This window comes from Nymphalis io, chromosome 21, assembly GCF_905147045.1.
Source record: "Nymphalis io chromosome 21, ilAglIoxx1.1, whole genome shotgun sequence".
Taxonomy (NCBI): Eukaryota; Metazoa; Arthropoda; class Insecta; order Lepidoptera; family Nymphalidae; genus Nymphalis; species Nymphalis io.
The window spans coordinates 1,858,334-1,884,972 of NC_065908.1; the positions used below are offsets into that span (position 1 = coordinate 1,858,334).

At 31.6% G+C, this 26,639-nt stretch overlaps 1 protein-coding gene across 3 annotated transcripts; it reads left to right on the plus strand.

The window, feature by feature from the left end:
• The first annotated feature begins 137 nt into the window (after positions 1-137).
• LOC126776746 (transient-receptor-potential-like protein) lies at positions 138-26,639 on the plus strand. 3 transcript variants are annotated; one of them, XM_050499471.1, is made up of 24 exons: positions 138-161; positions 4,365-4,447; positions 5,609-5,727; positions 11,302-11,539; positions 11,861-12,003; positions 12,371-12,551; positions 12,681-12,872; positions 13,115-13,349; positions 13,697-13,849; positions 14,015-14,270; positions 14,837-14,970; positions 15,194-15,317; positions 17,629-17,824; positions 18,264-18,425; positions 19,373-19,589; positions 20,047-20,242; positions 20,371-20,477; positions 20,993-21,136; positions 21,850-21,953; positions 22,035-22,125; positions 22,512-22,612; positions 23,194-23,316; positions 23,615-23,707; positions 25,142-26,639. In XM_050499471.1, the coding sequence occupies exons 2-24, from the start codon at positions 4,421-4,423 to the stop codon at positions 25,286-25,288; spliced, it is 3,483 nt and encodes a 1,160-aa protein (XP_050355428.1). In that variant the 5' UTR covers positions 138-161; positions 4,365-4,420; the 3' UTR covers positions 25,289-26,639. The 3 variants fall into 3 exon arrangements, with proteins under 3 accessions (XP_050355428.1, XP_050355429.1, XP_050355430.1); XM_050499472.1 differs by having other exon boundaries at positions 23,615-23,717; positions 25,142-25,280; XM_050499473.1 differs by lacking the exons at positions 138-161; positions 4,365-4,447; positions 5,609-5,727 and having other exon boundaries at positions 11,427-11,556; positions 11,877-12,003.

Here is a 26,639-nt window from a genome sequence, read left to right on the forward strand (position 1 = left end):
CTCAGCATCACGTTATTGCAAAGCTGTAATCTACGTCAAGGAACGTGAATAAAGAGTGAACTACAAGCCGATGTGATTCCTAATAGGATTACTGGGGGTTGTATATAAGTGGTAGGTTTTTTGTTGCGCGCTGGAGTGTGTCGCGTCAGCCGCAGCGCATTGTAAGTATTAACCTAACTTTAAGGTTTTTGCTTTTATTATTTATTATCTATTTCAATAGTACTTGACCTAATATTTTCTATATGATTAAATTTAGGTTTGTTTTTTATCTGTTTACAAAGTTGTTAAAATATACATTTAATTAATAATGTAAACAAACGCAAATCGTTATGAAAATATGAATTTGGTACTGGAACATATGGAATACGCCATATTTAATTTAAAAAAAAAACAACTTAAATATTGATAAGGTGTGTAGAATTTTAAATTTAATAAAATTTGTCAGTTTAATATAAACTATTAAAAATCTACATTAATAACTTATAGTCCTGTACGTCAAATAATATGCATTTACCTATCATCCAATTTTATACACATGAGTACATAAATAGGTACCTAACCAGTTGCACCTCCCTAAGTAGTATAAAACCATTATAGTTTAATAATAATAAATAACTTTATTCACCAAAAAGAAACAAAGACAAAAAAAAAATTAAGGTACAAAACTATAAAAAAAGAGTTAACAATATGATAATTGATAATTTGGTGAAAAGGTCGTAGTCTCAACTAGGCTGCTTTTCAGTCTCCGCCTTGTACATATGCTGCCAACACAAACGCTACATTCAGTGCAGTAAAAGGTAAATGAAGATAAAATTACTTAAATAATAAAAGTTAATAGTTAATAGATTGTGGTTTACAGTACTCCGCTCCTTAGGTATTTTTTTTTAAATATTTTTGATTTTCTTTCTACATTCCTGAGTCTGTGTGCTATCAAAAGCATAAATAATTTTTAAAATAGGCCTGATATACTTTAATCTCCCAACTTTTTAATATTAATATTTATAAGATATCCCCTGGTCAATAATCCAAGTAATTTCCCAATCGTGAAAGATTCTGATGGCTATAGAGTTCCTTCTATTCATAACAATATACGATATATGTATGTATATGTATGTATAGCGAAAAAAAAACTTTTATTGACCATAAATATATTCTGTGAATAAATAATATAATACTCTTGTAAAGTTTCTTGTATTATTTTGTACTATAAATAATCAAATATATTTTCATCTAGTAAGGTATTTATTTACACCAAGGTTTCCCAAGCTATTTTGGGCAAGAAACCCTTTTTCCAAAATATACCCATACCTAAGACGGAGTGTCTAACTTAGCCTAAATTACTTTAAAAATCCCATCTCAAGTTTTTTTCCTATTCATAAAAAATACTTATCAATTTAAAAACTTTGCGGTTGGTTAAGTGAGTAAGCTTGACATCATTTTCTCATTAAAATTTAACAAAATAAATAGACATTAAATTCAGTTAATATCAAGTGTAAATAATAATAATTATGAATACGTAAAAATAGTAATTAAAAAAATATATAAAAAAATTGCAAAGTAAAAAAAAAAAAAATTCAATGTGATGGATAAACCTGGTGACTTTCTGCCAATCTAGCTAAATCCGGTTCAGTATTGCTGAGTTGCAGCCTTAGTTTTTCTCCGCTTTCGTTGATTTTTAAAAGGTTTCTTTGTTTTGTCAAAGCCTTTTTCGACTAGGTATGATGATGGAAAAGCGATAAGGTATTTTTCAAATCAAAGCAATGTTCTACAAAGAACTGTGTTTTATACTGTGTTTCAATGTTGCGTTGCAACCAGGACTTTTTTTTTTATAGAATAGGAAGGCGGACGAGCATATGGACCACCTGATGGTAAGTGGTCACCAACGCCCTTAGACATTGGCATTGTAAGAAATGCCAACCATCGCTTACATATCCAATGCGCCACCAACCATGGGAACTAAGATTTTATGTCCCTTGTGCCTGTAATTACACTGGCTCGCTCACCCTTTAAACCGGAACACAACAATATCAAGTACTGCTGTTTTGCGGTAGAATATCTGATGAGTGGGTGGTACCTACCCAGACGAGCTTGCACAAAGCCCTACCACCAGTAAAAAAGTATAATACTACTTCTGATAGTAAAGTATAATGATACTTCCTACTTAAATATTAGACATTCTTATACCAAGTTGGTACACTTTACAAAACTTATAGAGTATCTTGAAAGTTTCAAATAAGAACTTGTGTTAATTGATAGGGGTCGACTTTTAGACCTCGTTGACCCCCAAAACCAGTTTTCGTTTATGTCGACCCCTGGGAAACCGATATCGTCCACTCAGGGAATCCCTGATTTAGACAAGTCACAGCTGATAACATTAGGTGTGTTAAAATATTCTAGACCACAGAATATTATTTTCCAAGTCAGTGGTAATTTTTACTTTAACTATAAAACCTAGATATAATACCTTACATAATATAATATACACTAATCTGATTCTTATACATGAATATTATAAAGGGAAAAGACTTGTTTGTTTGTAATCGATGAACTCTTTAATTACTGAAGTCACTTTAATAATTACTTACCATTAAAGGGCTTCTTTATCCAGAAGCAACATAGAGTATTTTATTTCAATAATAATAAGATTACATTCTTAAATAAAGGTATTTGTTTATTTTTATTTTATTTTGATAGGACAACAAGGAATACATGTAAGCTTTAAATACATTATGCGTCTATGTGCTCCCTCAATTATAGGAAACCACAGCATCCATCCCATACAACTAAGTAACAGCTAATATAAATAGTAAAATTAAAATTAAGAACTTTACAAATTTAAAATGATACGGCTTAAAGAACTACTTGTAAAGTAAGCTAGAAGAAAAAGCGCTATCGAGCTGCTTTATACGCTAGCGCATATGTATGTATGTACACTTAATTACAAATTGAATTCTCGGGCATAGCTAATATCGAATAAAAGAGTTTGAATTGAATTCCACACATTACGTTGTTAGGGCCAAAATGCATGCGTTTTTTTCAACACCACTACATTATGTCTGAATTATAGTTGTACGCTAATCGTTCGCTTGTACGCTGCGTACCTTGTTATTTGGGGACATTGTGTAAAATGCATAAAAAGAAAGATTAATTACAAGTAAATACATCGTGCATGTAATCCTAAAACACACTATAGTAAATTAAAAAGATTATTTACAAAAATGTATATAATGGTATTTGTAAAGCGAGCCAGCTGAAAAAGATATTTTGCCTGTAATTTTGTTTCCCAAGTACACTATTGTTAGTGAACGCTGAAATACTTAATGATATCGATATGAGTTGATATTCTTAGCAAAACAATCTTAATCGGTTATTACGACATTTGCGTGTTGAAAATTGAGTTCGTGTGGCGATAAGAAAATACAATTTTGATGCATAAGTACGTTAAAACTCGTTTTTGAATACAAGTATATAAGATTAGCGTTGTTTTATACTAATTATAGATATTAAAGACATGTATCTACTAATTACATAATTACCATGACATCTTAACCCAAAATTAGGTCATCAACATCGTTCATACTAGAAGTTCTATAATGGCTGGTGTAGGCAATTTGACTGAATACTTGTAATCTAATTATAACAGGTGGGCTTATTATAGGGGATTAACGGAATGTTATTGTACGAATGAGGTTTGAAACTGCGTTCGAAAATGGAATAATCGATTTTTTTGACACATCTTTTTTTAATGCTTTATTTATTGAAATTAAAGCTCAAAATATTCTGCCAATATAATTCTGACGTTTAAGCTGGTATGTCATCTCGCTTTGATATTGGATTTATGGATAATAGGATAAAACCAGCTTTATTAGTCCAGATATATAATCATATTCTAAATATAAAGCCACTAATGTAAAGTACCCGATGGATACGAAAGTAGGATTTCGTAATAAAATAAAATTAATGCGGGCTTCGAACCTAATTTAGTATTATCATAAATTCATTTTTGAATTAAATGACAAATAAAGGAATTTTAGGAGAACCAACTAAAATAAAAAATAAAAATCCAGAGTATCTACATATGAATATTTTTTTTAGATCAATAGGTGTGTTAAAATATAATTAAAGTTAAGCATGTGTACATGCTTTCCGTGTATATTTACACATTAGACAACGGTATACGACTTTGTTCTGGCAGCGGCATTATAACTACCTCAAAAATTCTTTGAAAACATATAAATGCTAAAAAAATCCAGAAATACCTTCTATTATCTTTCGCTTGAGTTTATATACTGTTTTCAAGTACCTTAGTCTGTTTGTTTGTCTGCATTCCTATTGTTAATGAAATAATTATGTTTCTCGTATAGATTTAGCCTGCGGGGATGCATAGCCCTTCATCTCTATTAAACAGCCGATAATTACAATGGGTGACGGAAAAGATTTAGAATGCGTAAGTTGAAATATTTCATATTATTTTATTTAATTATAGGTATTATTGTGTTGTTTATTTAATTTAAATATTAAAATTAAATAAATCTGTTCAAACACAATTTATTTTTAATTAAATATAAGAACAAGGCAACGTTTCTTAATAATGAAACAATAAGCTAAGTAAATAAATTTGTTATTAAGCTAGTAGTTATTTTTTATTTATATATATATATCTATAAAAGATTTTTAACTATAAATAAGTATATTAAAATTTGTCAATAGTAGTATACATACAAAGAACAATTTCTTTATAGAAGATTATAAATAAATTGTTCTTAATAATATTCTTGTTCAGTAATAATATTCCTGAAAAGTATTTTTTGGAACCTCTACCCTCTATAATCGATGATCTCTTACAATTTGTAGTTATTCTGTACAAAGGGAACAATTGGTTCATCAGAACAAACTAAGAACTTAATCGTGAAATGTCAGAAAGTGATATGCGATATTCGCTACAATCATTATAATATTCAAAGGATACATGTATCAAAATGGCATATAACCTTAATCAATTTGTAACACTTTATAATCCAACGTAAGCAAAGCTACAATACAAGCAAAAAAGCAAAAAAATATATTGATATTTTTTGTAAAGATCTTCTTCTTTATAACACAAAGATAACTTAATTTATTTAGTATTTCAAGTTATTATAATTTAAATTTACAATGTACATAAAGGAATGTATGTACTATGTTTAAAAGTAAATATGATAAGTAAAACTAAATCCCAACCAGTTCGCCCTTCAAACAATATTTCAAGAGTATAATAATAATATTGTAAATTGTCACGTGTTGTATGTTTGTAATCGCATTGGCTTCATAATTTAATATATGTGTAAGAAGTCTGTTAGTCTAACAATCTCAAATGTAAATGAAATTGATTTCACGTGACATCAAGGCTTTTAATATTATATATTATATATAACTTTAATATTATAATCTGTTCTTATAAATATGCAGTTCATTTATAGTGTTAACTTTTATTTTTATTTTTATTAAATTTGACATTACATAGAACCTTATACAGCGTACTTAAACTGTTTATTTCTTAAATGTTATTATATTATTACAACTATAAAATATATAACAAGGAAAAATTATTGAATTATTTTTAAAACAGGGTGATACCGGCATCACAAGGCGGTCGGTGAAGTTACCGTCGCTGCCCCAAACCTTAACCCTTGAAGAGAAAAAATATCTTCTAGCCGTGGAACGGGGGGATATGGCGAATGTAAGAAGGTACGTTTGTTATATTGAATGATATTATAAAAAAATATTAATGAATGATCTATTTATTTATTTATTTATTGAGATAGCTACACCATCAACTTATCACTAAACACTTAAAATTAACAACTTAAACAGATACTCTTATGAAGTGATACGTCTTTAAAGGCGTAAATAACATTCATTATATATAACCAAATAAATAATATAAATAAACCAAACTAACCTATATAAATTAAAATCAAATCTTAACCACTAATACAACAGAATTAAACAAATTAAAAAAAAACAACATAAAAACAACAAAATTATTTTAATAATATTAGATAACAAAGTCATAAACAAAGTCGAGATGGCCCAGTGGTAAGAATGCGTGAATCTTAACCGATGAACGTCGGTTCAAACCCGGGCAAGCACTTCTGAATTTTCATGTGCTTAATTTCTGTTTATAATTCATCTTGTACTTTTCGGTGAAGGAAAACATCGTGAGGAAACCTGCATGTGTCTAATTTCATCGAAATTCTGTCACATGTGTATTCCACCAACCCGCATTGGAGCAGCGTGGTGGAATAAGCTCCAAACCCCTCGAAAAGGGAGAGGAAGCCTTAGCCCAGCAGTGGGACATTTACAGGCTGTTACTTACTTTTTTTTCTAGATAACAAATTATAAAACCAAAATGAGTATAGCATTTATAAACTGAGTCCGATTAATGAGATCTTTCGAAAGTTTAACAAAATTTGTTTTATTATTAAAAAATATGTCGATATGATATCATGATGACTGACTTTTGCCAAACGAATATTCAGAGAGCGGCAGAATTGAATGAAATAAAATTAAAATTAATAAAAACAGATATCTTAAACTACTATATATGTATAGGTTTGTGAATTCGTTATAATATTTCAATGTCGTAGTTTATTAACTGTCATTATTTGTATACGCAGTGGCGTAACTAGCTTTTTCGTGTCCCAGTGCAAAACTGGAAGGGTGTCATATAAATTAGTCAAAAGAACGTGGACGAGAAATCGGATGGCTCAGTGGATATACACACTTGAAACGAAGGAATCTCTACTGAGTTTTAACGTTTTTAATTTGTTCATTTAAAAAATTACTTTTGTATGTTTAAATTTAATTTAAGTCATGTTAAAATATTAATAATAAGCCTTATTATACTGTACAGGATTATATAAATGTGATCATACGGAATACATAAATTTTCTTTTTTATTACATGTATATCTATTTTGTTTGATGAAAAAGAATGACTATCGATTTTTTTCTTTTCAGTAGAATCTATATTCCGAACCGGTGTAACTTTATATTAAAATTAACCTTGTAAAATGACGATACCAAAGTGCTCGTAAGACCCGACTTTAAAAAATAATTTATTTCATACGTTTGTTATTATTTCGCCCGATGTACCGTTAGAGTTAAAAATCTCGTTAAAACCCTTATTTAATAAGGTTTAATTAATAAATTAAGGTTTAATTTTGAATATAATATTACTTCTACATGTTTTTTTATAAATTCCTATATATTTGTAAAAAAACCTACGTATAGTAAATTTAAATTATAGTCGTAATGAAATTTATATAACACTGACGTTTAAAAATCGGATTAGTTCGATCGCGTAGCCTTATGAGATTAATTGATGCAACGCGTCATTGCTCTTAAAAAACTAGTTTTAGAATAATATGCGAGCCATGAACGCCCACGATAGCTATTCTAAATAAATCCTGTGGCTTTGCGTTATTTAAATTTATAAAAATAATCGGTTTATTAACCAACTGCATGTTTCTGCTGCTTGTAGTATTACAAGAATAACTTTTTTATTATTTTTATTATATTGTTATTGACTGCCTCATTGGTGTAGTGACTTGATGTAAGGCCGCAGACCCGGAGATTCTGGGTTCTATTCCCAGGTCGGGCCAATAAAAAGTAATTGAGTTTTTCTGTCAGAAAATTCTCAGTAGCATCCCGGAGTCTGGAAGTTGGAAGTGTGTACACTCCTGCCTCGGAAAGCACGGAAAGCCGTTGGTCCTGCGCCTGAACTCTATCCAGTCGTGTCCCATCGGATTATGAGAGTGAGGGAAGAGAGAGTGCACCTGTGTTTGCATACATACTTGTGCACTATAATATCTCCTGCGTAGTTGGCTAATCACTTTTGAGATTGGCCGCCGAGGTCAAAATTGGTTTGGAAGACATTATTATTATTATTATATTGTGATAGTATTTTTAATATTTATAAGTTTTTTTAATGTAATATCTTAAAGCTTTACTAATAAACGTTGTATAGCGCGTGATTAGTTAAACGATGTCGTGTCTTCGATCGATAGCCCATATACATTGTAAGAAATATCAACCATAAGTAATTCAAATACAATAAAAAATATTTATTTACATGTAATGCATAACTTAAATTACATCTTAATTTCAACGTATATATAATTTTAAATCAATTCACACATTTAATGTTTAATTTTTAATGTCCCTTTTAATTGGTAAATGTTGATTAGATGCAAATTGCATTTGTAGCGAGATACAATGGTTGAAAATGTAATTGTAACAAATTCACTAATCCGATTGTATCGTGAGCTCGTATCGAAAACAATTGTTAATTATTTGATTATTCACGTGGATTGTAATAATTTAGTCAGTGGTGCTTATTTTTGTATTGCCAATTTGTTTATACTGGTAGAAATAAATAATTATGTCGCGGCAGAATAGCTGATGAGTGGGTAGTACCTACCCATACGGGCTTGCACAAAGCCCTACCACCAAGTATGATAATATATAATTATGTACAGGGTTACAGGGTAATATGTCACGATCCTTTTAAAGGGTTATAGTTCAGGACAATAGCTATCAAATGACCCCCAAAATGCTTATGCAAAAGTGTATCGTTTTCGAGTTATTAATTTTTTAATATTTTTTTTATTTAAAGGATGTTTAAGATTCTAAAATTCAATAAAAAAAAAATCAACGTATTTTCCCTATTTTTTTTTGTATTTCTTGCTAGGGTACATCCTAGTTAATAATAACCAGTTATAAAACAAAAACAATCTTCAAGCATTTTTAAATTACAGATCTAAAACTGTACAACTTTTCGATTTTTAATTTTGATTCTTTAAGTTACTCGCAATTTTTTTGTAAAAATCACTATGGATCTTATCGTGCGGATCATTTTAAAAACATCTGCGTTTCCTTAGCTATCCATCGGTGCATAAAAAGTACAGTAACAATCATAAACTCAGGAGAAAATTAGATAACAAAGAGACCAGGTAGGAAATTCTAAGAAATGCTATTGTTAAGAAATTAAATCTGGATCAAAGACAAAAGGACCTCAATGCAAAGTAGTTAAAGATTATTTTTAATAGGGGTAATAGGTAAAAAAGGAGAGATAAACCAGAGCTGTCATTGCAATTTTGAATTTAAATCAAAAACAAAATACTTAATCTTTTTAGTTACTCCATACTTTCGAAATTACACTGTTTATTATTCATAATTCGTGTTCAAAATGAGATCCCCTATTTCGTATATAAATACGCATTCTTTTTCTTAATTCACTTTTTACTACAACACTACTCAAGCTATGTCGAATAGAATTTGCAGCATTCATTATTCTTGTTTTGAGTTCTTCAATTGTTTGTACTGGTGAAACATCATAAACCAGGCTTTTCATATGCCCCCAGACATAATAGTCCATCGGAGTCAAATCTGGACTTCTCGCTGGCCATGGGATTGGTCCTCCTCTGCCAATCCATCTATTACGATAATTGCTGTCTAGCCACTGTCTTACGGACATTCGAAAGTGTGCGGGGCAACCATCATGCTGGAATATCATTCTCTGCCTAAGTGTCAGCGAAACATTTTCGAGTAACTCATGCAGGATTTCTCTAAGCAAGCTTTCATAACTTTCACCATTTAAGTTATCAGGTAGGAAATGTGGCCCAATAAGATTATCATTGATAATCCCCATCCAGACGTTTACCGAGAAACGTCTTTGGGAACCGCTTAATCGCTTTTTGTGAGGGTTTCCCTGTTCTTTTTGAGACCAATATCGAATATTGTGGTAGTTAGTAATACCATCTTTGTCAAACTTTGACTCGTCTGTCCATAAAATTTTTCTCAAAAAATTGGGATTTTCTGCATCACAGTGTAGCATAAATCGGCAAAAATCTAAACGTCTTGCAGGATCTCCTTCTTCAATCACGTGTACGGGTGTGTAATGGGATACAATCCAGCCGCGTGGACAGTAAACCAGACTCTCCATTGAGATACGCCCAGTCGGTTTGCCACAATATTGGTGGAAACTGTAGGGTCCTCTCGAAAATGACGAATAATTACATCTTCTTCATCTGGAGAACGGACACGAGGGCGTCCGGAATCAGATTGTCTCCTTTGCACGCGACCAGTTTCTCTAATTCGACGATACACACCAATAAAGACACTATTGTCAGGTGTCCGGCGATCCGGAAATCGACGATTATACTCACGACGAGCAGCTGCGGCGTCACCGTTACAATATCCATAGCAAAATAAAATGTCAGCGTATTCCTCATTAGAGTACGGACGACGAGAAGAATTTTGTTCTGCAGCCATAATAGTCCTTTTTACGCGCCAAGTTATCATAAACACAAATCACAAATTCCTTTTAGCTAGCCGAGTCACGAAGTTGTAAGAAACAGAGTCCAGTAAACGAAGCGGTTTTTTTTTAAAAATTTAAGAGATGAATATTCACTAAAGCGCGTCCACACTATACGAGCAGTGCAAGTACAGTGAGTATTATGTACCCCGACAAGGTTTTATTACTCTTATTCCTAAAAGAAATGAGATAAAAGGAAATTAGAAAAAATGACGGTAAATTCAAAGGAATTGATAATAGTATTCCACAAACAGCTCTGGTTTATCTCTCCTTTTTTACCTATTACCCCTATTAAAAATAATCTTTAACTACTTTGCATTGAGGTCCTTTTGTCTTTGATCCAGATTTAATTTCTTAACAATAGCATTTCTTAGAATTTCCTATCTGGTCTCTTTGTTATCTAATTTTCTCCTGAGTTTATGATTGTTACTGTACTTTTTATGTACCGATGGATAGCTAAGGAAACGCAGATGTTTTTAAAATGATCCGCACGATAAGAGCCATAGTGATTTTTACAAAAAAATTGCGAGTAACTTAAAGAATCAAAATTAAAAATCGAAAAGTTGTACAGTTTTGGATCTGTAATTTAAAAATGCTTGAAGATTGTTTTTGTTTTATAACTGGTTATTATTAACTAGGATGTACCCTAGGAAGAAATACAAAAAAAATAGGGAAAATACGTTGATTTTTTTTTATTGAATTTTAGAATCTTAAACATCCTTTAAATAAAAAAAATATTAAAAAAAATTAATAACTCGAAAACGATACACTTTTGCATAAGCATTTTGGGGGTCATTTGATAGCTATTGTCCTGAACTATAAACCTTTAAAAGGATCGTGACATATTACCCTGTAACCCTGTATATAATACCACATTAACATTTAGTAAGGGGCATATGTTGAATAATTGTTATCCTATGTGACTTTATTTTTTATTTATAGAATGATTCAAAAAGCGCATTGCAAGGAGGACATAGATATTAACTGCGTGGACGCTCTCGGCCGTGGTGCCTTGACCCTGGCTATCGACGGTGAGAATCTGGAGATGGTGGAACTGTTGGTAGTCATGGGTGTGGCTACGAGGGATGCTCTATTACAAGCCATTAATGCCGAGTTCGTGGAAGCTGTTGAACTATTGCTTGAGCATGAGGAATTAATACATAAGCACCCTGAACCTTATGTAAGATGTTAAAAGCTGTTTTTGTATTAAATAGCTTGATAACAATTTATTATAGTAGAAATAAACATATAGTAAATACAATATACATAGTTGCTATTTATCATTGATTTATATTATATAATGTTTTGAAGTTATAACGTTTTAAAATAATCGCTTGTAAAAGCTCTAAGAAGTTTTTATTCAGTTTAATGATTCAATCATAAAATTTATAAATTTAATACATAGCAAATAAATATTGTCGACGAGAAGTGTCTTAATCTAGTTATGTTTCGATGAAGATTTATTTTTTATAGTTTTGTAATTATTTTTTTCTTTACTTAGAGTTGGCAAAAAATAGATCCGAACACAGCCATGTTTACACCGGATATTACGCCTCTGATGTTGGCGGCTCATAAGAACAATTATGAAATTATTAAGATTCTACTCGATCGAGGCGCTACATTACCTGATCCTCATGATATAAGGTAATTGTATAACTTAAATTTCTAGCGGCCTCACTTACCTCACCTCACCTTTGCTTAACGAGTCATTAAACAATGTCGTGTCTTCTCTTTCGTATGTCAAATCTTGTTTAAATATAATCCAACGGCTTCAACGGATTTACGTGCTGTCTGAAGCATGTGTAGGTAACACTGTCAAACTTCCAAACTTCAGGCTGCTATTAAGAGCTTATTGAAACCAAAACCCAATAATTTTCCATTGATACACAGTTTTATGACAAAAACATAGATTTACTTTGATGTCAATCTAAACTCATTATTAAAAAAAATACTTTGAATAATTTATATATTATTAGCTTGAATGAAAGTAAAAAATAAACAATGTTTACAGATGTGGCTGCGATGAATGTATTCGGGAAACAAACGAGGATTCTCTCCGTCATTCTATGGCTCGTTTAAACGCTTACAGAGCGCTGGCATCACCGTCTCTTATCGCGCTGTCTGCTACTGACCCCATCCTCACCGCTTTCCAACTGTCTTGGGAGTTAAGGAATTTGGCTTTTACTGAACAGGTCATTAAATGTTATTTCTAAACATATGTTGTTACAAAATTAAGTTTAAGTGTATATAGTTTTCTTTAAATCTAAAATATTATTGATTTGCGAAGAATTTACAAAAAAGTTTATATAATATTCCAATAGGAAAGTAAAGCCGAATATCTAGAACTTCGCCGCAAAGCACAAAAGTTCGCTGTTGATCTCCTAGATCAGTCTCGCAGCTCGCAGGAACTGGCCATAATCTTGAATCATGACCCTGAAGAGCCGCCTTTCGAGGAGGGAGAGCATATGAAACTAGCAAGATTGGAGTTGGCTATTGACTTTAAGCAGAAAAAGGTATGCCAACATAAGGAAATTTACGCCATGAAATTTCAGTGAATACATTTAAATGTTCAATTGAAAAATCATAATCTGCTAATTGTGTACAAAAATGATTTTTAATCTCTACTAATTGAATATATATTAAATAGAAAATAAGTAGCTTATTTTCACACGGCTTCGTGTGAATACATAAAATAGTACCAGATAAAAGTAAGCGACAAAATATTAATCAATTAAAAGATAACGTTACCCAACAGTTTGTCGCTCACCCGAACATTCAACAGCTGTTAGCCACAATTTGGTACGAAGGTGTACCAGGTTTCCGTAGGAAGAGTGCCTTCGAGAAGATTATGATCATCATACGAGTAGCATTATTGTTTCCATTTTACTGCATGACATACATGATAGCTCCGAACTGTTCAACTGGAAAATTAATGAGAAAACCCTTCATGAAGTTCCTGATCCATGCGTCGAGTTATTTGTTCTTTTTATGTAAGTTTTCATTTATTTCATTTTGGTAGTAGTACACATTTGAATTTAGCAAGTGCCATTCGCTTAAGAGTTGATTTCTTTATGCGACTGATATCATCTACGGCGCTGTGTATTGATGTCTACTAAACTTATAGTCAAAGCAAATGTATGTACACTTTTAAAACCAAATTCGACTAGAGAGAGTTCAGATGTACCAATGGATTTTAAATTGTAAAAATGCGTATTCTAGGTTAGCTATGAGCCAAACTTAAAATGAAAAAAAAAGATAATTTTAAAAATACATAATGTTTAAATTAAAAAATGTAACAAAATTTTGGTCTCTTGTCAATAATATTTTTTGTTCATAGTGATTTTGATTCTCGTGTCACAAAGAGCGGAAATTAAGATAATACAGATGTTTGGTCCGGATTGGATGATTAATAATTTGGAGAAAGAACTATTAAAGCAGAGGGGCAATGGACCAACATACTTGGAGATACTCATTTGCATTTATGTTTTGGGTCAGTATTTAGTAAAGTTATTAGCACAGTTGTTTAAGCTTTTTAAACATGAATTTTCGACTAAAATTTTAAATAAAAAAATAAACCGTTACGTCATGTGTAGTGCCGGTCTTTACATTGATGAAATAAAGCGAAAGCATTTATTGATAAACGTTTCTTTTTCAGGTTTTATATGGCAAGAGACCCACGAAATATACGTCCAAGGCATTCGTTGCTATCTCCGGAACATGTGGAATTTTATCGACTTCACTCGAAATTCACTCTACGTAGCTGTCGCTGTATTACGTTTCGCTGCATATATACAGCAAAACGCAGAAATACAAAGAGACCCTCAAACGAAGTATATACCAAGGGAGGACTGGGACGCTTTCGACCCACAGCTAATCGCGGAGGGGCTGTTCGCAGCGGCGAATATATTCAGGTATGATCCTTCATTTCTGAAATTAATCTTATTAAAGACTGATATTCCAAAAAAAAACAATGGTTTTACGCTATTTTTTTTTTATAGACCAGGAAGGCGGACGAGCATATGGGCCACCTGATGGTAAGTGGTCACCAACGCTCTTAGACATTGGCATTGTAAGAAATGTCAACCATCGCTTACATATCCAATGCGCCACCAACCTTGGGAACTAAGATTTTATGTTCCTTGTGCCTGTAATTACACTGGCTCACTCACCCTTTAAACCGGAGCACGACAATATTAAGTACTGCTATTTTGCGGTAGAATAAATTATATAATTATTAATATAATTATAAATCAATATACCGTAACAGCCTGTGAATGTCCCATTGCATTTGCTTGCCTTTAGCAATAGGCCTCCTCTCCTCTTTTTGAGGAGAAGGTTTGGAGCTTATTCCATCACGCTGCTCCAATGCATGTTGGTGGAATACACATGTGACAGAAATTCAGTGAAATTAGACCCATGCATAAGAATCTGCTTGGATCTATTATTCGATTTGACTATACATGTTGTTTTGTTTCAGTGCTCTTAAGCTGGTCCATCTGTTTTCTATTAATCCACACTTGGGACCGCTGCAAATATCTCTAGGACGCATGGTTATAGATATCGTCAAGTTCTTCTTCATTTACAGTTTGGTTCTCTTCGCATTCGCTTGTGGTAAGTTAGTTTGTAATATAAAACCTTCATTTTAAATAATTAGGTTCGATTAAGACTTCTACTACAATAATTTTGAAATCGGAATATGTTGCTGCAAATGTTGTTTTTACTATTATAATAAATAATGTATTTTGGTACGATTAAACAAACTTATTATATAAAAAGGAATGTAATTTATTTAAGATACTTTACCTGTATTCGTTTTATATGTAACTACAATCAGGTCTGAACCAATTACTATGGTATTTCGCTGACTTGGAAAAACGTAAGTGTTATGTATTACCCGGCGGACTACCAGACTGGGATAATGCGGGCGATTCGTGTATGAAGTGGCGTAGCTTTGGAAAGTGAGTTTTATGATGAAATTAAAACTAGGTACTAGTTAAATTAAAATATAGTGTAATAAAAATAGTTTTTTTTTTATTGTGTTGAATTTGAAAAGGCACTGCTGTGCGCGTATATTGATATTAAGCGTTAGTATTTTTATGCTAGAATTATCTGCTGAAATGAGTACTGTCTTTATAGTTATGTTCTAAGTGCTTATGTTAAACTAGATTTCTGTTTGCACAGTATCAAATTTATAAAAGAAACTAGTCGAATATAAGTGAAAAACGAAGTTTGATGTTTTTTTTTTTAAATTACAAACATTCCTGCCAGAAATATCTGCTTCAAATTGCTAATATGATTTATTTAACGTCTCAAATTTTATTAATAATAACTATAAATCTGCTATTTCCAATAAAGTTCCCTTTATTTATTCCAAACTAATATTCAATTTATTATCTATTAATGCTTATAATTTATGTTAGTTTGTTTGGATTCATAAACAATTTGAGAAACCGTAAAAATCTAATTTGTTTGATCGAACATTACGTTGCCACGGCGATAAACTGTTTTGTCAATTTCGGTGTCTTATTTTTAGTATCAGATAGTTTAATTTGATTGCTTTCGAGAAATTATATAAGTTTATATTATTCTATATTAAACAAAATGGGTGAAGCTCAATTCGGTGTACGTCACGTGATAGGAGCCCCTGTGGCAACAACAAGACTAGCAGAGCAGTCTCTTGTTTGTATGCCACCAAGAGCCGCTAAGTTTACTCTTAACGAATGGAAAATGAGCAACGAGCAACGATGTAGAAATACGGAGGATCAGCAGCAATTAGCAGACCGGATATTAGGAGAATGTGAGAGAATCCGAGAAGAAACAGCAGAGAGAGCTACCATCATGAAAGCGACGTCTGATCATAGAATTGAAGAAAGAATAGGCGATATCGAATTCAACAAAAAAGAACTACAGCTACAAAGGAAAGAAATCTGTCTTGAACTTGAGTCTTTAAGCGTCTATAAAACTCGATTGCTGGACTGTCTAGCAGCTCTGCAAACTAATGCTTTGAATATCTGCCGAAAGTGTTTAATGCTTAGAGATGGACGGATTGGTATCGATTTGGTTGTCGATGAAGTTGAACATGCTTTGCAACAAGAGGTCATCACAATACTTGGAGGTCAGAGCCTATTAAAGCGGGCTTTGGAACAATTGAACGAACAAATGCGACGCCTTCGATCTACGAGATATCTTTTAGATCGTGATCTTCAATATAAGCAAGCAGCAATAGATATTGACAAAGGTTCTCTATCACTTAAACCGACTGATTTGTGTTTAGCCGTTTATGAAGGTTACACAAATCTTGACCCAGCGAATATATCTGCTGAGGAATATAACGCTTATTCAGCTAAAAATATTCAATCCGCCGCCAGAGAGGTAACCAGTGCTCGTCCTATACGTATATTTATTGACACTTTGCTGAAGCAAGTTATTGATGATCTTTGGAGTGCATATAACAAATGTAATCATGAGTTTAAAGAACGTATCGAAGAAACAAAGCGAGCTAAAGCAAAACTTGAAGATATGCATCGCGAAACAACAGAAAAAATTGCTGACATGCAAAATAATATATTGGAATTGCAGAAAGCTTTATCAGCTAAAGAAGGACACGTTGGATTAGCACATACGAGGCTCGGAAGACGGGCTCAACGAATTGGTGCAGAATTGGTCAAAGACCCTCCCGGGCAAGCATTGTATTATGAATGTGAAATGCTACGTCATAGCACTGAACAGCTCCAACAAATGATGCATGAAGCGAATGCCGCGTTACGTTATTTACTTCAGAGTCAAATTCAATTGGAAGAAGATATAAATGTGAAAATGAATACTTTGAAAATAGATGAAGTAGATTGTATGACGTTGCGTGCTACTATGGACTACCACGCATACTGAAACCATGTTTAGTGTTTACCTTGTAGTTATTGCTTGCGTTGTATTGAAGTTGTGGGTTTAGAAAATGTATCGTAGCAATTTGCCTTAATCTTTCTAACAATTAAACTGCCATTTATTGTCGATGTGTAAGAAAAGATAAATCCATTTTTATATTCTGTCTTCAATTCCTTGAACCTGTAAATTGATTTTTTTATAATCATATCTGAACGTTTTAAAATATTTATTAAAATAATAAACATAAGTTATATACCTGTCATATTTTTTTAATGCTTTCCATTCAGTTTTGTAGATTCTAATATTTTTTTAAAGTTTATTTTTGTTTATCTTCCTAATTCAAAATAACATCGGTGTAATTTTATTATTGATTGTTTATTTTACTAGTGTCTTTGAAGCATCTCAGTCACTATTTTGGGCGTCCTTCGGAATGGTTGGCCTAGAAAACTTTGAGCTGGCAGGCATCAAGAGTTACACGCGTTTCTGGGGTCTCCTCATGTTCGGATCGTACTCCGTTATCAATGTTATCGTTTTGTTAAACTTGCTCATCGCCATGATGTCTAATTCCTATGCAATGATCGATGTAAGTAGTAACTCAAAAATATTTATCGTTTAATAAATCATAATAAATGAATGACACGTTAAGACGGTTATTTACTTTAGGAAGGCCAACGAACAAGGTACTGATAATAAGTGGTTATCATTGTCCATAGACTAACAAGACAGAATTGCAATGCTATTTTTATACCATTATCCGTTGATAAACAATAGCTATTTTATTTTAAAAATTTCAAAGATATATTTAACGTAAATCAATTCTGTACACATAGGAAACGTCGTTTGGCTAATTTTTACTAAATTTGACGAACAATGAAATATTTGACACATTTCATTGACCGTTAAATGGATTTTAATATATTTAATTGTATTCAACTGTTCACGTTACTCGTTATCACGTTAATATAATTATGTTTATCAAAAATAATAATACGTTGTTAAATGTCTTCTTAAATTATTTGTAGGAACATTCGGATGTCGAATGGAAATTCGCCCGAACCCGTCTCTGGATGAGCTACTTTGAAGAAAGTTCTACTCTGCCACCTCCCTTTAATATTTTCCCGACACCAAAAAACATCATGAAGCTGCTAGGCTTGAAGAAAAAGGACCAGTCAAAGAAATTAGAGGTAAAATAATAAATAAAAGAAAAATATATTAATAATACCAATACTTTATTGCTAATTACGTCAAAATTGTGTAAATTTTACAGGTTTTCAGAACTTATATTATTAATTAAAATAAAAAAAACCATAATTTATAACTTTGTATAAGTATATTAAAATGATAATGCAACCGCCTGATATTGCTTAGTTAATTTACATCTCAGCATGTATACAGTTTTATTAAAAGTCGTTGAAATATTAGACGATAAATTTTATATAATAAATAAAACTTGCATTTATATAATCTACTTATAATTAAAGAGATTGAATAATAGAGAGGACAATCAATAAAAACACTTAAAACGTAAAAAAATCAACAAGTTTTAAAATCCATATTAAATTCTTTTATTGTTAAAAAGATAGAAATGGATAACTCATAAAGAGGTAGACGTTATGGCATATAGTCATTTAAATTTTAAGAAATTGGATAATGAAGAATTTGGGCCATTTATATTAATAATTATCCATCAAATAATCCATCATCAGCCACTCGCAATCCACTGCTGGCCATAATCCTCTCCCAAAGTTCGCCGAGTCTTGGTCCTCTGCCTTCAGCATCTTATTGGATCCCACAACCTTTTTCTTATTCTTACCATATATATGAAACAATTGTATTTTAGTAGACTAATGGTAAACTTATACACGAGGCAATAAGTGTGTCAAATTACTGCTCCAACTGGGAATTTCACGACAGACAAACATAACAACTTTTTAGTAAATGTATTATTTCGGTTCTTCTCGGTAGAATCTACATTCCAAACCGGTGTAAGCTTTAAATTTAATTCAATAATTTAACATGACGATTTAAATGTGGGTTAATGAGCGTACTTAAATAATTTAATTTTTATTTCGATTAAATAATAATAGTTGATTAATTACTTAATAAATATTAATACTAATTTATTAAACAGGAACAGAAAGAAAAGGATGATGTGCGTTATACTGCAGTAATGCGCGCTCTCGTATGGCGTTATGTATCAGCTATGCATAGACGAATGGACGATGATCCAGTAACAGAAGACGACATCAATGAGCTGAAAGGAGATGTATCATCTTTAAGATATGAGCTTCTAGAAGTATTCGAGAAGAATGGAATGGATGTTTCGTTCACTGACAGGAAAGAAAAGAGTGAGTGCTTGTAGATAAAAAATGTAATTATTACGATAATATTAATTAAATACACTTAAGTATCCCACACGATTGAATAATAATATTCACTTTCCTGGCTAGCTTGTTAAGCCGAAATCGCTCAGTGAATAGAAAACACGAATTTTATCCAAAGATCACAAGTGCAAATCAGCGATAAGACTATAACGGAGATTTATTTAAAAATAAATAAATTCATAAAATAATCATAAAAATTTATTTATTTAAAAATAAATAAATTCAACTTAAACTAATATAACTTATACCGTATGATTTGAATCTGGTCATTGTATTATTTGTATCATTTATGATTTTCAAGTTGTATTTGATATTTTTTATTTACTGGTAGTTTCATAAATAATTCAAGCAATAAATCAAATAGTATATAAATTAAGAAAATATCATAACCTTACACATAATCTGCTTATATTTGATACAGCCGTTCTCGCGAAACGTATGAAAGTCTGGGAACGTCGATTAATGAAAGACTTCCAAGTGACTCCGGTGTCAGTGGAGGATGATGGGAAGCCTGTGCACGAGGACAGCCTCGCCAGGTTCAGGAGGATCGCCAAGATGGCTGCAGCTGCTGCTTCTGGCTCCAAGTGGGATCAGACACTGGCTGCGACTGGGATATCGTAAGTATTTTGATGAAGCATATATATTGCTGAAGCAGACGTTATATTACAAGTCTTGCTTTGTCTGGCAAAATATATATGTCCTTTTTAAACTCGTGTCAATTTATTTATTAATTTGATTGTTATAGGTCTCAAATTGGTCGATGTCGCACTCGGCAATCGGTCAAGAAACAGCAGAACTTGCAGCGCGCGATCGAAGAAGCTAAGAAATTGGTCATGCATTCACCCATGCCCGGTATGCTTTTTATTTATTTATTTTTAACGCTGAAAAAACGCGTTACGCGGTTCCCCCACGGGGACAGTGCGGGAGGTATGTGGGGCTCGCCGGTGTCCAAGGTGCCGAGTGCGTCCCAAACATCGGATTACCCACTAAAAAACCAGCGGTACCCTTTCCGTTTTAACGTGGAGCGCCACAAGATCGCTTTCGCATGCTACCGTGATGCCCGGTATGCTTATTCCAACCTTGTGCTTCAATCATTAAATTATAACATTAAAACAACTATGATGTAAAGAAATTGCGCGTGCACGTGATAGAAGTTAACCTTTTTAAAGATATATATCTCTTTCTTTATCATTTTACATCACATCTTTCTTCTCTTTCATGTAAAGAAATGCCTAAGCGTGACGTTAGACATAGTCTTTCTAGAAGTATATTGCTAGAATTCTCATTCAATTATATAAAATTGCATATTTTTTACTGTGATAGATTATATAATATAGCGATAAGTTATTACATGTGTATGTGTTCAGGTTCAAGGGCAGCGTCTCCAATAGAAATGCCAGTGACTCCTGGTCACACTATCTTAGAGCTCATCAAGGATATCTCCACTGAGATTAAGGAACAGAACTATTCCAGTACAAGTATGCCCAGATCCCCGTGGAGAGGAGAAGCAGGTAAATAATAAGAATTAATATTAAGAAAAAGATGAATTTTTATTTATTACTTTAAAAAATTAAAACTTATAAAAAAAAATTTTAAAATCTATTTAGCATACTAACATGAATTAAATAATGAATTAACTTTACTTTTATTAATATTTTCAAATCTGGTTTTGAAAATATTAACAAAAGTACTTAAACTTAAGTAAGTTACTTGAAATTTTTAAACATTTAAAAAGAGATCGATACAATACCACCTATATTACTCAAAAATCCTTTAAAATGTTCTACGTGAATTTGACTTTTCGAAAGTTCTTAAATTTTTTTGTCATAAGTTGATACTTAGAAAACAAAAAATAGAAGATACATATATAATTACGATATATGAATGATCAATGATCAGTGGATTGTCTTACTTGTTGAATTGATCGCGAGGTAGTTACAATAAAATAGTATTGATTTTTCGTTCCTGTACAAATAGGACCCGATACTCTAATTTCGGACTTTTTTTTAATCCAAATTAACAACGTTTTGTCTGTTTACATACATTCAAAAATACTAATAGCTTTTATAATTAAAATGCGAAATATTTGTTTTTCTAATTAACATATAAAGTATTTAAAAAGTACCGACAGAAAGATACTGTAATTACTTTTTTGACAAGGAAAAATATATCTTATAATAGTGACTTTATTTTTACGAACTTGTAAATATATTTTTAATTTCAGGTCCTAGTGGTGTACTACCGAAAGTAAGAGTCCTGTCCCCAAATGGCGTTCAGAGCAGGACACTCTCTCCTATTCCTAGAGGATCAAGCCCCACTCCTTCCAGGGTACCGTGTATTATCTTTATTTATCTATTAGCCATAAGACTTGGCAGATAAATTTATTGTAAAATTTTATTAATCATCCAGGTATCAAATACAAATGTATCAGAGCGAGACGGAAGTCAGAGTCCTGTTCTAAGACCAGTTAGCCCCAGTGGAAGTGACAGATGTCAACCAGGTACGTAAATTCCCGGAGCTATAAATAATGCAGTTTTGTGCGTAAATTAAAATTCCTTGAAAATATGTTTTTCATCCATCAATTAAACGTTAAAACTATTATCGAATTGTCACATTCATGTAATCGAATCGAATCATATTCATAGTCGTTAATATTGTATAATAAAAAAGCAAAAGCTCATGATCCATCCCATAACTCTCACAAAACTAGGTTGGCCTATCCATGGCGATTAAACTATTAAGGTCACCCAAAGATATTCTGAATGTAACGTATATCTGATCTGATTTTACCGAAATTAATCTATTCCGAAGTAAAACTAGATTTTCTGGCAAACAGTTTAGCCAAATTATAAAATTTATAGTTGATGTGCTTTATTAAAATTTTAGAGCCAAGTCCTTTGAAAGCACTGGGTGTCTCTGGTAGCGGGTCGCCTCCGCGGGTGGTGAAGAAGAAGCCACAAACGCCGCCTCAGCAACCATCAGACAATGTGAGATGACATTTGCTAATTTTTTTTAGTTAAATTAATAGACTTCGAAAGTGCGAATTATATTGTTAGCAAAAGTCAAATAAATGTGCCATTGAAAACGGTATTTATTTGTCTAATGCAAATATGCTGACTATGTTGATATATTTTAGTAGAAGATACTCATATTTTTCTAAATTATTAAATATAACTAAACTCTTAGTTTAATTAAATTATATGACCATTAGTCACAGAATTCTTTAATAAATAATATATTATGTGAATGTTTTTATTAAAATATATATAATATATATAATAAAAATCGGTGTAAAACGTTACAGTTCTGGGCATAAATGAGAATTTTTAGACAGGTTGTTTTGTTTTTTTAAATTCGGTATTATTATTATTTTTATAGAATAGGAAGGTGGACGAGCATATGGGCCACCTGATGGTAAGTGGTCACCAACGCCCATTGACATTGGCATTGTAAGAAATGTTAACCATCGCTTATATCACCAATGCGCCACCGACCTTGGGAACTAAGATGTTATGTCCCTTGTGCCTGTAATTAAAGATATGATATTTGATTAATTAAATATTGACAGATGGGAGATCCGAATTGCAACGATAAGTCATCGGACGTTATAGCCGTCGCTCGACCAGTCGCTCTCGACATAAAACCCATTAAAGACGCATTACCACCTCCACCGCCGTATACAAAGTCTAAGGTTAGTTATACTTGACAGGAAATAAAAACATTTATACTATGAAAACGCAAAATTATCAGTCAGTCATGCTTATTTATATATGAGTTATATTGTCTGGAAGAATAGCAATATTTAAACGTTCAATCTTTTTTTTTATAAATTGGAGGATAGCCTTATAACCGACTCATATACTTTTAAAAAATCGAAAGGCAATATTTGATGTAATTAAACCCTTTATGTAATTAAATATTAAACATCACAAACAATCGCGGCTTTATATATATTTAGCTTTAACTTAACTATATTTCTGCTATCTAAGCCTACAACGGAAGTAGATCTAGGTGCTTCAAGCAAGCATCCAGTTCCAAAGCCAAGGTCCAGATCACCGTCTCCAGTACCAGCGTCGATGGCGGTAAGATAATGTAGTCTGTCTATACCACCTGTTATAAAGCTGGAATTTGCATGTTTAAACGCGATGATCTCAGAAACTTCCTGCTGGATTTTAGCTTTAGATAGGCCGTTCGTTGGGAATTGTTTTGCTTTGGTTATAGGCTTTTTTTATAAAATAGGTAGGCGGACGAGCGTATTATGGGCCACTATGATGGTAAGTGGTAACCAACGCCCATAGACATCGGAATTGTAAAAAATGTTAACCATCGCTTATTACACCGTCATGCGCTACCAATCTTGGGAACTAAGATGTTATGTCCCTTATGCCTGTAATTACACTAAATTTTAAATAATTACATTAAAGTTGGTTGAACGCTATTATTTCTTGTGTGTATTTCAGATACATTTGAAATCAGACAAGACAAAATATCTCTATATAATAAGTCTATGTACTTAGAGAAAAAGGAAGCATATTTAAAATGCCTATAAAAGTTTTTATTACTTAATAAATTTATATTTATATTTTTTTATTACAAAATTATATTTAAATAAATACTGTTACGTCTTTAATAATATAGCTTTAGAATTAAAGCAAAATCAATTACTATTTATTTCTTTTAGTTAAGTTTTCATTTTTTTGATAATTCCCGTTTTTATTTAGTTTATCAAAGCACTCAATATCCGAATATATTAAGAAAACAGTGAAATGTCGGGTTTTGTATAAGGAAATTAAACATTTTATTTATTTTTTATTAACCATTTCGCTACTAAAGATCGTAAAAACCTCCTTGCGTTAGCTCAAATGTAAATAATCTTTTTATAACCAAGATCAGAAGCCACTTTGTAAATACTTAGTACCGTTATTCAGGATTAAAAATTAACCCTTAATATATAAATTGTAAACGCAAAAGTCGGACGAAAACGCTATCTGTTGGCATAATGAAGGACTACCACTGCCTTTAAAGATAAATATAAAAAGTAATATGTTATGACGTTATAATAAATAAAAAAGGAATATTTTTACGACCAAATAACGTAGATACACGAGAGAAAAAGAAAATAAATAAATGAAATATCTTAACGATTTTATAGACAAAATTATTGTAACTCATATATTTTGTTACATTATTTATTTTGTGTTTGTGTGTTCGTTTGTATGATGTGTATATGGTTGTTGATACAGTTATCTTACAATATTGTATGGGTAAATTTAATGGCTCAAATTTTTTATTTAAATAACGTTATGCTGTATAAGATAATCTTTATGACGTAATTTCTAAAGAAGTGCAATTAAAAATAATAATAATATTTTATCAAATTATTAGAGCCGAGCAAAGCGCGGTCGGCCAGGTACTGTTAATATAATATGAGTATATGTACAAATTATTATATAGAATTTTGTTAAGAAGTTAATTTTTATTAAATCGTGAAATTTTAATTAGGCGTTTTTTTTTAGACTACACCACCCAATGCTACGATACGTCTGCTTACTTCGTCTAGCACGGAACTACTCATCCCTCCATCACCACACGTTCTCCCTCCAGGGAAGAAGATCGATGACGTCAATACAATCAAGCGACAGCCAAAAACTGGTTGGCTATAGAACATTCTAGAAGGATATGAGATTTCTAAAATGTACAATAATATTAATTGCTGCCATAATATGAAGTTAGATATGTTTTGTGTAGAAGTATTTATAATGTTTTCTTTTACTTCAAATGATTTTTTTTTAACTTATAAGTGTAAGGCAAAGTCCAAACATTCATATTCTCTAAATAGTCAATTATTTTATACTTTATTTATTTATTCTAGTCAGATTTATTTTATATGAAATAAAACCAATAACATTTAATAATACTGAAAAAACTTCATCTAAGTCTTAAACAAAAACACTAATTCTATTTTTAAATTGCTTAATAAATGCACCATTTATTTTTTATCTGTATCATTAAAAGTAGTTATATCGTTTTAAATGCTTATTGAAAAAAAACAATCAAAAAATTATATTAAAAAAAAAAGATTAAATTACGATGGTAATTATTAGTGAAGTAAAGCAGATGGAATAGTTTCGAGGCGAATTGTATCGATAGATTCCTTGGCTTTGCGATATACATTGCGGTATCCATATAATACAATTCTTTACTAATCAAAATTTTTGATTTATTTTCGTATTGTCGATCAAAGACAAATTAACTATGTAATTTGTTTTTTATCTGAACGCTCATTGGTCGCATATCACGTCATTATAAAACCAACCAATGATAATTCAAATTGACCGATGTTTTGTTAACTAAAGGTTAGTCATGTTTAAAAAAGTACCGGCCTTAATTATAAAGGTTGCTTAGCGGGCGATTTATTAGGCAATGCCATGTCTTCTTCTTTCTAATGTCAAATCAATAATGAAAGAAAGAGATAAATCAGTGCTTAACTACACAGTCGCTAAGCAACGTTTATAAATAAGGCCATATATTAATAAAAGCATTTTTGTGAGTGCATTTACATTTTTTTAAATAATAATTTATAGTTTGAACTTGTTTTTTTATTATTTTTATTTATAAATAATTGTAATATCCATAAATTGTAGTATAAGATGCGAAATAATAAAGATGAATGGAATGGAATGAAATTCGAATAATGCTCTGAAGCGGTTGAAAAGATCAAATTCGATCTGTGACCGATAAAACATTTGCCATATCTCATACTTCATGAACATTGTTATTTTTAATAATATTGTCTGTTTGTTTTGTTACTACTAATCTTGAAAACTAATTCAGTGATTTAGACATTGTTATGAAAGTGGAGCAGTGGAGCAGAGCGAAGCTAGTTAAAAACACTTTAACAGATACTACAACAAATCAATAAGATTATAACTTTTATCATAATAATTATTATGTTAATAATATTTATCAATAAGTATTTAAAAAATATATATATTAATTTATTTTTTGCAATAT

Bases quoted from the DNA above. Each gene is read 5' to 3' on its own strand.
- LOC126776746 (XM_050499471.1), top strand. From the start codon at position 4,421: ATGGGTGACGGAAAAGATTTAGAATGC. The intron at 20,243-20,370 runs GTAAGTATTTTG...TGATTGTTATAG, and splicing joins CTGGCTGCGACTGGGATATC to GTCTCAAATTGGTCGATGTC. The intron at 21,954-22,034 runs GTACCGTGTATT...TTAATCATCCAG, and splicing joins CAAGCCCCACTCCTTCCAGG to GTATCAAATACAAATGTATC.